This window comes from Olea europaea, chromosome 4 (assembly GCF_002742605.1).
Source record: "Olea europaea var. sylvestris chromosome 4, O_europaea_v1, whole genome shotgun sequence".
Lineage (NCBI taxonomy): Eukaryota > Viridiplantae > Streptophyta > Magnoliopsida > Lamiales > Oleaceae > Olea > Olea europaea.
In genome coordinates, this window is record NC_036240.1 from 18,876,542 (window position 1) to 18,890,455 (window position 13,914).

The window sequence follows — 13,914 nt, forward strand, 5'->3', positions numbered from 1 at the left end:
AATGTTGATGGAAAAGATAAAGTATTTTTCAAACTGTCCAATGATAATATGTCACATAACATATTGTCAAATTTGTTGTAAAAATCATTATACAATAAGCATGGTTCTTGTTTCAATAATCCCTATCCTTACATCAAAAGCAAAATTGATGTGTAGCAATAATATCAAGATTTTTATTTAATTTAATACGATTTTGCTAGATGTACATAATGGTGTACCACCTCCTCACATGGGTGGGGGGCCCACTCGAATATTTTAATCGAATGAATCCCTCCTTGTGAGGGAATGTACACCTTTAGGTACAAAAATTATGTACCACTAGCTTTATTCATTTTAATAATATATTGAATTACTTTAACGAAGACCAAGGACTCACATTATTCCAAAGGAGGCTGTCTAATTTGCTGCCAAAAAAAGTAGGAAACACATCGGACCCATAGAAAATAATTTATACATGCATGGATGCCAACGCAAAAGGCATCGTATTTCGTAACGTATTCTATCCGATAAATAAATAATCAAAGACAACACAGCTCCCTAGCTCTCTCCTATATATACTAGATCAAAGACAACACAATTCCTCACTCTTCTGTAAACTCAATCAGCAAAAATACCAGCAGCACCCAAAAATGTCTTCCACTGCCGATACCATCACCCCCATATGGAGTTACGACGTTTTCTTGAGTTTCAGAGGCGAAGATACCCGTAAAGGTTTTGTCGACCACCTCTACACAACCTTACACGAAAAGGGTATCGACACTTTCAAAGACGATATTGAACTCAAGAGAGGAAGTTCCATTTCCCCACTACTCCAAAATGCCATTGAAAGATCCAAAGTTGCCCTCGTTATCTTCTCAGAAAACTATGCCGATTCCACTTGGTGCTTAGAAGAGATTGCTAAAATCGTCGAATGTAATCAGAAATTTGGCCAAAAGATTTATCCCGTATTCTATAATGTGGAACCTTCTGATGTTAGGAAGCAAAAAGGGAGTTACAAAGATGCTTTTGATGAACATGCAAAAGATCCTAAGAATAAATTGAAGATTGTTTCATCAATTTACTATTCAAAAATGTATTTTTACATAAAAATATCTTCCAAACACTCTCTTAATTTTTCCAACTTATACTTTTCTTTTTATGACATGGACTGAATATTAAAACTTGGAGTTCCATCTTAAAATATCAACCTTATTTAGAGAAGTCTTTCAAGCCCTCATGTTGGTCTATATTTCAGCATTTAATTAATGCAAGATTTATCCTTTAACATGCCAACGCAAGATGGTGACTCATTTAAACAGATCAATCTTGACAATCATGTTCTTGTTTTGAGTCTTAATCGGATTGAATTGCTTGTTAGAGTTTAATGTGCTCTTATACTATATTAAAACTTGGGTTCCTATTGAGAATTATAAACCATAATTCAATTTCTCCAAGAGCAATTATTTCGAAAAAAGAAAAAATAAACACTCAAGAACACGTAGACTACATCCTCTCTCGCCACTACACTAATTACTATAATGAAAAATTGTTTACAAGGTCTTCTCTAACCTCAATAGTTTCGACGTCTTAAAAGGTCTAACCTTATTAAGAAGAATAGTCTAAACCTTTATATATTGGTATATATTTCGGTATTTAAACGATGTGGAATTTATTCCTTAACACACAAAATACAATCCAGCGTTCATTTGACTTGTAGGAAAACTAGCTAAAATTTTGGATCAAGCTTCAATTTCTTCCTCCATGATATGTGGGCAAAAGTAGAGACCTGCACTAGGCACTAAAAGCAGATTCAACACTATATTGTATAAAACACAGAAGTTTATGTTATAGTTGTTTATGTATGTATGTGATATGTAATGAAAGGGAATTAGACTCTCATTGTCCAGCTTATCCAGCTTTATTTCGTTGCTAGTGTATAAACTTGATTAGGATCTGTGATGGATTTGGGATTCTAGGATTTTGTCCAGTAGTATATTTTGGTAATGTATAATACTTAACATATTCATATAGTTGGTATTGTAAATGTGTAATATATGCAAGTGAAGAAGGATACTAAATCGGTTAATTCATAAGAATTAACAACATACACTCTTTTCATTATGTTGTGATAACATGCATTTATATGCTATAACTCAGGACCACAAACAGGCAAGCTGATTCAAATTTAACCGTAAGAAATAATTTTTGTGGGATATTAGTGCTCAAACATTGGTAACATATAAATATCGAAATATTATGAGACACAAAACTTACCAATCTTCCCTGTGTCTTCTGTAATTTTTCTCTTCCTTCTCCTTCTTCATGATCTTCAGGCACGAGTCAAAAGGCATCAGAAAAATTGCTCTAGATATTTTGAACAATTTGAGCCATACGGTCTCTCGAGTTAAAGAAAGCCTGATTGGAGTAGAGTCGCATGTTGAGCAGGTGATGTCCCTGTTGAATCTCGAGTCTACTAAAGATGTTCGCATGATAGGTATATGGGGTATGGGGGGCATTGGAAAAACAACTATCGCCAGGGCTGTTTTCGATCAAATATTTAGCACATTTGAAGGCAGTAGCTATCTTGACAATGTAAGAGAAGTTTCCAAAACTTTAGGACTGAATTCCTTAGAAGAAAAATTACTCTCCGACACTCTGATGGAAAAAAGCTCAAATCTCCACAGTAACACTTCTATGCTATTGACAAGGTTACGTCACAAAAGGGTACTCGTTGTTCTTGATGATGTCAATGAACTCGAGCATTTAGACCGATTAGCTGGAGGGCATGATTGGTTTGGTGCCGGAAGTAGAATCATCATAACAACAAGAGACAGGCAGTTACTTTCTGCACGTGAAGTTGATGAAGTATATGAGGTCAGTGTCTTGGGAACTGATGTAGCATTGAAGCTGTTTAGCAAATTTGCCTTTAAGGAAGGTTTTCCCAAAGAAAAATTTGAAAAGCTTGCACGTGCGGCAGTTAGATATGCTCGAGGTCTTCCTTTAGCTCTTAAGGTGTTGGGCTCTTTTTTACATGGTCGAGGTATTGATGAATGGGAAAATGCATTGGACAGATTGGAAGAAATTCCGGAAGATGGTATCTTGGAGAAACTTAAAGTGAGTTTTGATGCACTAAATGACATGGAGAAGAAGATATTCCTAGATATTGCTTGTTTCTTTAAGGGGAAGAAGAAAGAATATGTGATGAGAAAACTTGACAGCTTCGGTCTACGAGCTAAGATTGGAGTAAGTGATCTGATTCAAAAATCTCTTTTAATTGTAACCACTGATAACAGGCTTCAAATGCACGACTTATTACAAGAGATGGGTTGGTACATTGTGCGCCGTCCACATCCTAACGAGCCTGGGAAACACAGTAGGTTGTGGTTACCTAAGGATATTTGTGATGTACTAACAAAAAATGCGGTAAGAAATGAACTTGTACTCATTTGATATCGAAGAAGCTTTTACTAAGTCTACCTAAGGTTTTATGCAAGTGATATAACGTTGAAACTTACCTACCAACCACAATATTTGTCTAATATATGTAGGGCACAGAAGAAATTGAGGGCATATATCTGGACTTTGCAGAATTAGAGAGCTTTAAAATTAGCCCGAAAGCCTTTGAAAATATGAAAAATCTGAGGCTACTCAAAATCTACAATGCAGACATTAAGCAAATGCAAGCTTCTCTACCAAGTGACTTGCATTGGCTTGATTTGCATAAGTATCAAACGCGGACTTTGCCTCAGAATTTTCAAGGAGAAAAGCTCGTTGGACTGAAACTGTCCCATAGCCACATTGAACACCTTGGAGGACTAGAAAAGGCACAATTGGTATGAGATGAATTTTTCTTTCTAATCATAGTTTCAACTTTTACATTACCAATGCTTCATTTTAATAGGAAGAGGTAACATAATCTTCTCAATTGTGCAGAATAAATTGAAGTTCATCAATCTCAGTTACTCTAAAAAATTAGTGAAAACTCCAGATTTCAGCAAAATTCCAAATCTTGAAAGATTAAATCTCAGTAATTGCAAGAGCTTGGAAGAGATTCACCCATCTCTTGGGAATCTTAAAAAGCTTGTATACTTAAATTTGGCACACTGCATTAAACTAAAGACCCTACCACCTTCTATCCATTTAGAACTTCTGAAAACACTTGTTCTTTGGGAATGTGTGAAACTAGAAAAATTTCCAGAAGTGACTGGGGAAATGGAATGCTTGTCGGAGCTTCATTTGGAGGGGACTGCAATAAAAGAACTACACCATTCAATCATCAAAATTACAGGACTCGTTTTGATAAATCTCGGCAAGTGCAAGAACCTAAAAAGTCTTCCAGATAGCATTTGTGAGTTGAAATGCTTGCATACTCTCAATCTCTCTGATTGCTCAAAGCTTGAAAAATTGCCAGAAAACCTTGGACAAATTCAATCCTTGGAAGAACTACTGGTCGATGGAACTGCTATTGCCCAACCACCGCAGTCCATTGCATGTTTGACGAACCTGAATGTCCTATCATTCAGTCGATGCAAGCGGCCAAAATCTCGGAGTTCTCTTTTTCCGGCTGATTTGGGGTCCTCGGTCTCTTTATCTGGTGTGTTACCTTTGCAGAAACTACGACTCACTGGCAGCGACCAGACAAAAGATACTTTGCCTGCACCTAGACCATCTTTATCAGGTTTATGTTCCTTAAAAAAATTGTATCTCAGTTCCTGCGATCTACTTGAGGAACTGTCAGCTGATCTTTGCAGCTTGTCCTCTTTGGAAGAGTTGGATCTGAGCGGAAATAATTTCGTAGAGTTTCGTGCAAGAATTTCTGAACTTCCTCGACTCAAAATCCTAAAGCTAGAAAGTTGCACAAGACTTGAATCACTGCCGGATCTTCCAGAAAGTATAGCTGTACTATATGCAGATGAGTGCCATTTATTACAAAGCTTGGCTGATCTCTCTAAGAAGCATGCCTTCTTGTGGAAGGTCTCATTTCTCAATTGCTTCAAACTGGTTGAAAACGAGGAGAACCATAATGCTGCTGATAAGTTGCTTCACTCTCTACTTGAGGTTGGTCTCCAAATTCTCTCCTTTCCAGTAGACGTATAAGAGTATTTCCTCTTACCACACAGATTACTTTTTCTAGTTATCTATACTAAATCAATGCTGATTCCATGTTCACTCTTAAAGTAAACAAATGATTTTAATACATTATTACCAAAATTGGATATGTGTTTGGTGGATAGGTACTCTGCAGTGCTCAGGGGGAAGTTTCCATCTTCTTTGTTAAAATGAAACGATAAAGATCCTCAGTTACTTTATATGGTTGTGAGATAGTACGTTTAAACAAAAATCTGAAGAAAAATTAAACTTACAAAAAGTGAACCTGCAACAATAGATAGAGACGTAAGGCTTACAAGAAATATATTGAACAGTATAATCTATCTTCTGTATGAGGTGATGACTTCTTTAAATTTTGATAACAAGTTGATGACAAATTCAGGGAATGCATGTGTAGATTTTCCAATCCACTGCACGAATTATTTAAAAACCTTTATATCAATAATGTATTAAGACTTGTAAAAAAGTAGTTAAAAAATTCTGAAAGTGTTAATTTCACTTGATTCTTGTTACAGGGACAACCTATTGTCAATGGTCGATTTAGTATACTCATTCCTGGAAGTGTGGTTCCAGAGTGGTTCAGTTACCAAAAGATGGGATGTTCAGTAACTATCCCTCTAACTCCAGATTGGCATGAGAAAGTCATTGGGATTGCAGTTTCTATCGTTTTTGAGCGTCTGGTGTCAAAATCAAAAATAGGGGTCACATTCAAATTTATAAGCCGGGATCATGAAGAGTTCACTGCTAATATCACCCCAGCTGCCGCTAAGTTGGAAGAGAACTATGAATCTGCTCATGTGTGGATAGGCTACATATCATTCCATCTTTTCCAGCTTCTATTTCCAAAATTTCAGTCAGATGATTGGGCTAAAATAGAGGGATGTCTGACAATTAGTGCAATGGATGCAGCGTGGATTAAGCCAAAAGGATGTGGGATTCGCTTGGTGTACAAAGAAGACGTGAAGGAGGCATTGGAGCAGTACATGAACGCTCAGCCTGGCGTCGACCAAGAATTGAACAAATCAAAAGAGGCAGAAGAGAGTATTTCTATACTGACTTTTGGTGTCAATCAATTGAACTGGATTGTAGAACCTGTCGAGGAAGAGGGCACACAAATTCAAAGTTTGAGATCTTCCACTACCTTCAAGGTACAGAAGACCCTATCATTTGATTACTAGTTACCTGAAGGTGGCTCTTTCAAAGTGTGGCATAATTGTTTGCATTAAGTTTGTTGTTTTCATCGCACTTTAGGGGCTGCAGAATGTACCCTTGCACTGTGGAATCTGCTGGTAGTTGTCCTCTTCTTTGTCTATGTTTGTTTGTCCATTTTTCTCCCAACAAAGAATAAACTTAGTTTTTCTGTTGTCTTCACTGATGCTGTATTGTGTGTGATGTCTCTTAGTATTGTAAGACCAAGATCCTTTTGTTTGTCACAAGCATAAACATAGTTTTTCTGTTGTCTTCATTGATGATGTACTAAGTGTTGTGTCTCTTAGCATTGCAAGACCAAAATCCTTTTAGGATATTCGGTCTCTCTTTCTATGTTATTATATTTATCCTTTTGTATAATAAATGTTATTATGGTGAGGGTTGTGTATGTTATTGAAATCATTGTGGTTTCTATAGTTTTCTTATCCTTAGTATTTTAGTTAAAAGAACGGTAAAATTTTGATATGCATTCAGAAAATTTGTTATTACTATTTCATCCACGAAGCGCTAACAAATTTTAAATTAACGTGTTTTAATCTTTCCAATACAGCAATATTAATGTGGTGAAGAAATATTGATGCTATCGTCTTAGAATATCCCCAAAAAATTATATTTTTAAAGAGCATATTCTATTATTTGAAGAGTGTCAATAAATTTAAAAAGTAAAAATTTTGAAATACTCCAGCAAATTCTTTATATTTAACACTTAATTTTACTATTCTCAAAAAATATTTATTATTTTTCTCTATATTTTATTTTAACTAGTTTTTCTTTAAATTATTTTATTATTTTTCTACATTAAAAATTGAAACAGTTTGAATTCATTTAATTATAAATGGTGAGTTTGGAGAGGCAAATCAACTCTTTAAATTAAAATATCAATTTAAAGAGTCTCTTTAAGTATAATTTTAAAGATCGACTCTTTAAAAAAAAAAAAGTATCTCTTATTTAAAGAGTATTTTGAAGATGGTCTTGGGTCATTTGGGATTTTCAATGAATGAATTCTCAAGTCATTCGACATATTTTAGTGAAAGAAAGTAAGCCACAAACTCTTTGTAGTCAAACATGTGATGCATGTTTGTTTCTTAAGGAGTTTGAAAACAAATTCTCTACCAATTGAGAAATGAGAACAGCGTCCAATTGTCAAATCCACTTTTTGTTGTAGTCAAACATGTGATGCACAAAAGTTCCTAGAATAGAAAGAAAATCATCAATTAACAATAGAAACGAGAAAAATACAGCCATAGAAAATTTTAGATGAAAGAATGTCATTATTAAAAAAATGTTAAACCCTAACCTTAAGGATCCCCCCCACTCCTACTCTGGAGTATCGTGAGGGAGGTAAATCGCAGGTTATGCCTCCAAGGGTACAGGGTGGAAGGCTGCTTGTACACTTGCACTTATCCAAGAGTCAAGTCCATATTTCAAGATTCGAACCCTTGACGCAGCAGCCTCAAGCAAAGCTGGATTTCTCCACCCTCCCCTTTTACCACTTGAAGATGTGCCTTGGGGGCGAAAGAATGTCATTATTAGATTTGGCGAAATGTGGCTTTTGTAACTTGCAACTTGAAGTGATTTTTTTGGCAAAAAATGTTAGCTGTGGAGCATAATTATTTAAAAAATGTTAGTTCTAGGGGCGGGGCGGGACGGTGGGGGCCCTCAAAGTTGGGGTTCAATCTTTGTGGAGCATAATTATTGTTACTACGAGGAGTCGTACGTCACTGAGAATATTTATGAATTTCATACTTGTAATTTTAGTTTTGCTCCAATTTTTCTTTGAGTCGTCATTAAAGTTATATATCATTATTAAAAGAGAAAGAGATCTTAGAGAAAATAAGTGTTCTAAACTTGTTTCATTTTTGGTAATTACTACAATAGCGAAAGAAGACATAATCTCACGATAAAGTGAACCTCTATAAAATGACAAGTTCTTATGTGTCTATTTTCTTTTTGCCATTTTATTGCTCTGTGTGGTATAAAATTAGAGCCTCTAATTCTCAACAGAAAAGTCTCGTGCAAAATACAGTCAGTTCCTTCCAATTTCACATGGGAGGTTAATTTGAATTGCAACAAATTCCATGTTGGCAAAATATGGAATTGTGTGACCAATGAAATATTCATAAGCCATATGTGATAAGTTGAGATCTGCTATCCAATTTACAGTACATCCTATTAATTATTGACCCAACATTTTTAATTTAACATATCATGGATTTTAATTTTTCATTTTAACAGTTATTTAACATTGCTATATACTTTCTCTCTTCCACAAAATGATGTATCAATAATTAATTGGATGGACAACAAATTATACAACAAAAATTGGACTATAGATTTCAACTCCATATGTGACACCTTTGGAGGCGTATTTATAGGCAGTCAAGTGATGCCCTCGAGCCCCGACACTTTCGAGAGCCTCAAGAAACATGCTCCATCATTTCAAAAATCTTGGTAAATGGATGGCATAACTATGATTCAGAACGTGAGATTCTAGGTCCAATGTAAAAGATATTGAATTCTACGGAAATAATCGCTCCTGCATACGTTAAAGTTGACCAACAATTCATGAGGACGATCGATTTAATGTCCATAGGTTTTTACTCAAAGTCGATTTTATTCAAGTTGAAGCTCCATTTATTTCTTATGTAATATCAATATAAAACAACAAAAATTACATCTTCAGTATTCATCACAAATCAATTAAACTGACGTGAAATTGGACTATATTTAGAAGAGCTTATTATTAGCAACTGAAGAAAACTATATTCAAAGCTAAACGACATCGTTTCCGTTATTCCTCGAGAAGTGATATTCACGGAAGAAACGAAATCCTTTGTGACTGAGACGAGAAACACATAAAAAGGCAGCCAACGAAACTTCACTGGCATATATTCCTACCCTAATAACACCTCTCTCTTTCTCTCTCCCCCTCCTCCTCCTCCTCTCTCCCCGTCTCCAACACACAAATTCACACAGATACATATATATCGATATATATACGTACATATAGGAATGGCGTCTTTGGTCTGGACAATGCCTACGTCTTCTTCAGCTTTTTCTCTGTTTTCTCGCTGTTCTCCGACCCAACGGAACTTCGTTGCCGGACGATCTCTTGCTCCGAACGCCGTCGTATTATTTTCAACTTTTATGTGGTTGTTTCCTGGAGAAAGTGGTTTTCAAGTTTATTGATAGGCCTATGTTATTTATCTGTAATTTGATTTGAGTGAAAATGAGTTTAAAAAAAAAAAAAAAGGTAGTATGTTGTTTATCAATTTAATTTATCTCGAAAGGTTTTTTTCCCTAATTTTGAAAGCCAAAGAAGTTTCCATTTCAGTTTCATTTCCTTTATGGAAAATGTTATTTATTGCATATTATATATATATATATATATATATATATATATATGCTGCATTTGGATTATGGGAAGTTTTTTTAAATTGGCTCACATGAGAATTATCTTCACTTTTCGATGTTTGTAATAGGGATGTGAGCTGACAGAGCCAGTAAATGGGAATCCTTGTGTTCCCATTATCAGTGAACAAACTCTTCCAAAGTTCCTGCAATCGAAGCGACTGGAGAATGCGATAGCTAGAAATGGTAATACCAGGCTTAAAATTTTTTCTGGCCTGGCAAATTCTGCACTTTCTCAGGTGAATGCCTTATCTGATAAAAATCAACTAAACAGAATTGAATGGATTATGAATTTTGGTGTGAATTTGTTGACTCAATATTTTTGTTTACACTATCCAAGCTCCTAGGTATGGATTAAAGTGAGACATTTCATGTGTTCTAACCCAGCTGAAATCAAAAAAAAAATTTCTAAAAGTACTCTCAAAAGGTTTTCATGCGTAATGTATGCCCCCTGTAATTTAATAGGTTGCTACTCCACAGTCTTAATCCACCATGTTGTTGTTAACACAATGTCTCGATAAATTAAAGTGTACTTAACTGTATGGGGATAAATAATTAATTTTTCTAATCATAAGGGGTATATTAGGTCTGATAATAAGCACCCGTGAGTAATTGAGCGTTGAAAATCACTGCAAATTGTGGCAGCAGCAAAAGAAACTGTTAGTAATTTAAAAAAATTACGGTACAAGACTAATAAAAGTTCCTATGAAGGAAGAATAGAGAAAGGGGAGAGGAACAGAGCCTTGGTAAACAGGGAAAACTGGAAATTGCAAGATCAGTTTGAATTTAGAATGGATTCACAAGGAAAATTTTTTTGAGTGGGGTTAGTTTTTGGTTTTCAATTTGAATTTCTAGGAAGTGCAATGAATCAGGTGGATCTCACAGTTTTCCAGCACTGGTTGTCTCCCTCTGGTGCCATTTCAATCAATTTAACTCACAAAAAGATTTTTTTCTACTGTTATGCATTAAAAACCTTAGTTTTTGTGATTAGTGTGAAGCCATTGGTAAATTGGTCAAAAGGTAAATGGGCAGTTTAAATACCTGAAAGTGGCCAGGGATATAATTTTATTTTACCCATAAACAAATGAGAAATATATTAGAATAGAAAACTTGATGAGACAATATTTAACAAGTATGGAGATTGGTGGAAAGTGCTCCTTTACTCTTAGACTGTCATACTTCTACCTCTATATTGATTTGATATGGTTGCTTTCCATCACTCAGGAAATTGCTTGGTATATGGGCCTTGACCTGGGAAAAATTCACATCAAGCGGTTTGCTGATGGAGAAATATATGTTCAATTACAAGAGAGTGTTCGAGGCTGCGATGTGTACCTTGTCCAGCCCACATGCCCTCCAGCTAATGAAAATCTTATGGAGCTTTTAGTTATGATAGATGCTTGCCGAAGAGCGTCTGCCAAGAATATCACTGCAGTGATACCATACTTTGGATATGCTAGAGCTGACAGAAAGGTGATTTTAGTATAACAAATATTAAGTTAACTTAAAAATCATTTATGTTTAAGGATTTTCCATGAACACTCATGGTTAAATTCCTACATCTCTCTTGATATGTTTACTTAATGTTTTGGGAGGCTACTTATGTGTATATCATGTTCTGTACACATATTCATGTCCAATTTCCTTCCTCGGTTTGATCTATATCAACATTGGAAAGAGTGATATATATTTTTAAAATTATAAAACTTGAAACTAAATTATTTATGACATTATTTTAATGTGAATTGTAGCTGGTGCCAATTATCTTTGCCAGGATTCCCAGAAATCAAATGTGGATATTTTAGGTAGCTGATGATTTTTGTTTTGTTTTTGCATTACTAGACCCAAGGACGTGAATCTATTGCTGCCAAATTAGTGGCGAATCTTATCACAGAAGCAGGTGCAGATCGTGTTCTTGCTTGTGACCTTCACTCTGGACAATCAATGGGTTACTTTGATATTCCAGTGGACCATGTATACTGTCAGGTAATTTGCCAGAGTTTTATTTTCCGATTACTGACTATTTTCATTTTCTTATCACCATGCTTTTGTTGCTTTGTGCGCAAAAGCCTGTCATCCTCGATTATCTTGCTAGCAAGAAGATTTGTTCCAATGACTTGGTGGTAGTCTCACCCGATGTTGGAGGTGTTGCACGAGCACGAGCTTTTGCTAAGAAGCTATCTGATGCCCCTTTAGCCATTGTGGATAAAAGGCGTCAGGTCCACAATGTTGCTGAGGTAATTTCCTAATTGGTCTTTCCTTACGTATTTTCTTCTTCTTTTTTAGTGCATTAGTCCAGGAAGGCTGATACTTGGTAGATTGAATTGAAGCCAGTTGTGAGAAATTTATTTAGATGATATATTTAGGGCATTGTAAAATTATCTGGCAAATGGCTTATGGATAGTGAAGATTTTTCCACATTAAGAATTCCTATGTTCCAGGCACTTCTATTCGCAATTGGTGTCAGGCAACGTTTCTTTTCTCTTGTATAGATTTTGAAGTTCTTGGATCTTCAGATTATAAAATTCTGTAATGCAGTTTCTAGACAATGCTCGGATAGAAGGAGCATGAAATAATATGTATATCAGATACAGATACACCTGTAAATTATGTGCTATAGAAAATGAATGTAAGAAGTGACTAGATGATTTTTATTTTATGCTGTATGAAGCATGAACCAAATAATACTACAAACTAATGTCAGTACTTAACTGAAGTTCTTTTCCTTTCTGTTACTGTGAAACAATAACATATCTGGGCATCATAAGTTTGGGAAAATAGTGAAAAAACTTTTTTGACCTTTGTTTCTCGTAATTTTCATAATTTGTTTTGAATCCTTCATTTAACAAGTGTTGTTGCAGGTAATGAATCTGATTGGTGATGTTAAAGGAAAAGTTGCAGTTATGGTGGATGACATGATTGACACTGCGGGTAAGTAGAGTGTGTATATGTGTGTGTGTGTGTGTGTGTGTGAAGAAAATAAAACATACTGCATTATGAATGTCAAGATTAAAATGTCGATCTTCAATTTTCGGAAAAGAAAATGAAAACTGAATTGTTAATATCAGCAAAATTGTTCCCTGTCCATCTTCTGCATTACGCTTTAAAACATTGATTAGCAGTTTCCAATCTCAGAGAGTAGTGTGACATGTGACAGTGGCCTTTGGCCTTTATATGGCTGACTAACTGGTGTGACCTGTATCGTAGCTTATTCGCAAGCAATGGATACGATAAAATCAGGACTCCTTACTCTTATAATGGGCATGAAAATCGCTCGTGTTAATCAGCACTTTCTATTTCAGTATAACTTTCCTTGGTGGATTTGTTTGCAATTAATTGCAATTTTCGCAACCCCAGAAATTAACTTGTTAATTTCTTGTGGGTCTTAGGAACTATTGCCAAAGGTGCAGCTTTGTTGCATGAGGAAGGTGCTAGGGAAGTCTATGCGTGCAGCACTCATGCTGTCTTTAGGTAAATATTTCTAATGGTATCGTTCAATTCCTTCCCTTCTCTCCAGAGACTATTATCTATCATGCTCAAAATGTTTCACTAGTCTGCCTAATTCCTAATTGTTCCGGACAACAACGAATTTCACATGCTTGACAATTTTGCAAATCTACCTTCCCATAAAATTAAACAACCTGGAAGCACTGTGTACATAATGTTAGTAAGCTGATTCTCAACCCACTTGCATATATTTGTGCTTTCAAGATTTGAAAATCATATAAGCAGGTTGTGCTAACTCTTTTTCTTCCGAGTGTGATTTTGATGTAGAACGATAAACAGAGCTGAAAAGAGAGAATTGGGAAAAAGAAATGGCATTTGAATTGAAATATGAATTTACATATAACATGCAACAGTCGTCAAATAAATTTAAACCCCTATACTAAAAAGTACCATTAAGAGATTTTTCTCAATTTGGTTTGATATTAGAGTTATCATCGGGACTTAGAAAGGAGATGGTTCGAATGAAATAATTTACTTACAAATATAAGTTATGAAAGCACGTATAAAACCAATGGCGAATGGAAGGAGACTCTGTAGTTATAGCTTTCTTCGCTTGTGGTACAAGTGCAAAGGCTGGAATTGTATCTTATTGCATCTTCAATAATTAAGTTTTGTCATTGTGGTGAGAAGAGGGTTTGTTAGACTATTTATTAGGTCCACTTATGATGTAATTGCTCATTTTTCAATGTATCAAGGATC

At 35.3% G+C, this 13,914-nt stretch overlaps 3 protein-coding genes across 3 annotated transcripts; all 3 read left to right on the top strand.

The window, feature by feature from the left end:
- Positions 1-629: 629 nt before the first annotated feature.
- Positions 630-1,364, top strand: LOC111393131 (TMV resistance protein N-like). Its single transcript, XM_023018523.1, has 2 exons — positions 630-1,046; positions 1,299-1,364. The coding sequence occupies exons 1-2, from the start codon at positions 630-632 to the stop codon at positions 1,362-1,364; spliced, it is 483 nt and encodes a 160-aa protein (XP_022874291.1).
- On the top strand, positions 1,106-6,675 carry LOC111393909 (TMV resistance protein N-like). The gene is made up of 4 exons (XM_023019681.1): positions 1,106-3,402; positions 3,528-3,812; positions 3,913-5,037; positions 5,604-6,675. Exons 1-4 carry the CDS (start codon positions 2,302-2,304, stop codon positions 6,264-6,266), a joined length of 3,174 nt encoding a protein of 1,057 aa, XP_022875449.1. The 5' UTR covers positions 1,106-2,301; the 3' UTR covers positions 6,267-6,675.
- Positions 6,676-9,149: 2,474 nt separating this feature from the next.
- On the top strand, positions 9,150-13,246 carry LOC111393910 (ribose-phosphate pyrophosphokinase 2, chloroplastic-like). The gene is made up of 7 exons (XM_023019682.1): positions 9,150-9,426; positions 9,780-9,947; positions 10,933-11,181; positions 11,551-11,694; positions 11,778-11,945; positions 12,570-12,639; positions 13,098-13,246. Exons 1-7 carry the CDS (start codon positions 9,310-9,312, stop codon positions 13,181-13,183), a joined length of 1,002 nt encoding a protein of 333 aa, XP_022875450.1. The 5' UTR covers positions 9,150-9,309; the 3' UTR covers positions 13,184-13,246.
- The last annotated feature ends 668 nt before the right edge of the window (positions 13,247-13,914 follow it).

Excerpts from the sequence above, each read along its gene's own strand:
- LOC111393131 (XM_023018523.1), top strand. The coding sequence starts at position 630 with ATGTCTTCCACTGCCGATACCATCACCCCCATATGGAGTTACGACGTT. Across the intron at positions 1,047-1,298 it reads CTAAGAATAAATTGAAGATT|ATCAATCTTGACAATCATGT; the intron begins GTTTCATCAATT and ends TCATTTAAACAG.
- LOC111393909 (XM_023019681.1), top strand. The coding sequence starts at position 2,302 with ATGATCTTCAGGCACGAGTCAAAAGGCATCAGAAAAATTGCTCTAGAT. Across the intron at positions 3,403-3,527 it reads ATGTACTAACAAAAAATGCG|GGCACAGAAGAAATTGAGGG; the intron begins GTAAGAAATGAA and ends TAATATATGTAG. Across the intron at positions 3,813-3,912 it reads GACTAGAAAAGGCACAATTG|AATAAATTGAAGTTCATCAA; the intron begins GTATGAGATGAA and ends TCAATTGTGCAG.
- LOC111393910 (XM_023019682.1), top strand. The coding sequence starts at position 9,310 with ATGGCGTCTTTGGTCTGGACAATGCCTACGTCTTCTTCAGCTTTTTCT. Across the intron at positions 9,948-10,932 it reads CAAATTCTGCACTTTCTCAG|GAAATTGCTTGGTATATGGG; the intron begins GTGAATGCCTTA and ends TCCATCACTCAG. Across the intron at positions 11,182-11,550 it reads ATGCTAGAGCTGACAGAAAG|ACCCAAGGACGTGAATCTAT; the intron begins GTGATTTTAGTA and ends TTGCATTACTAG.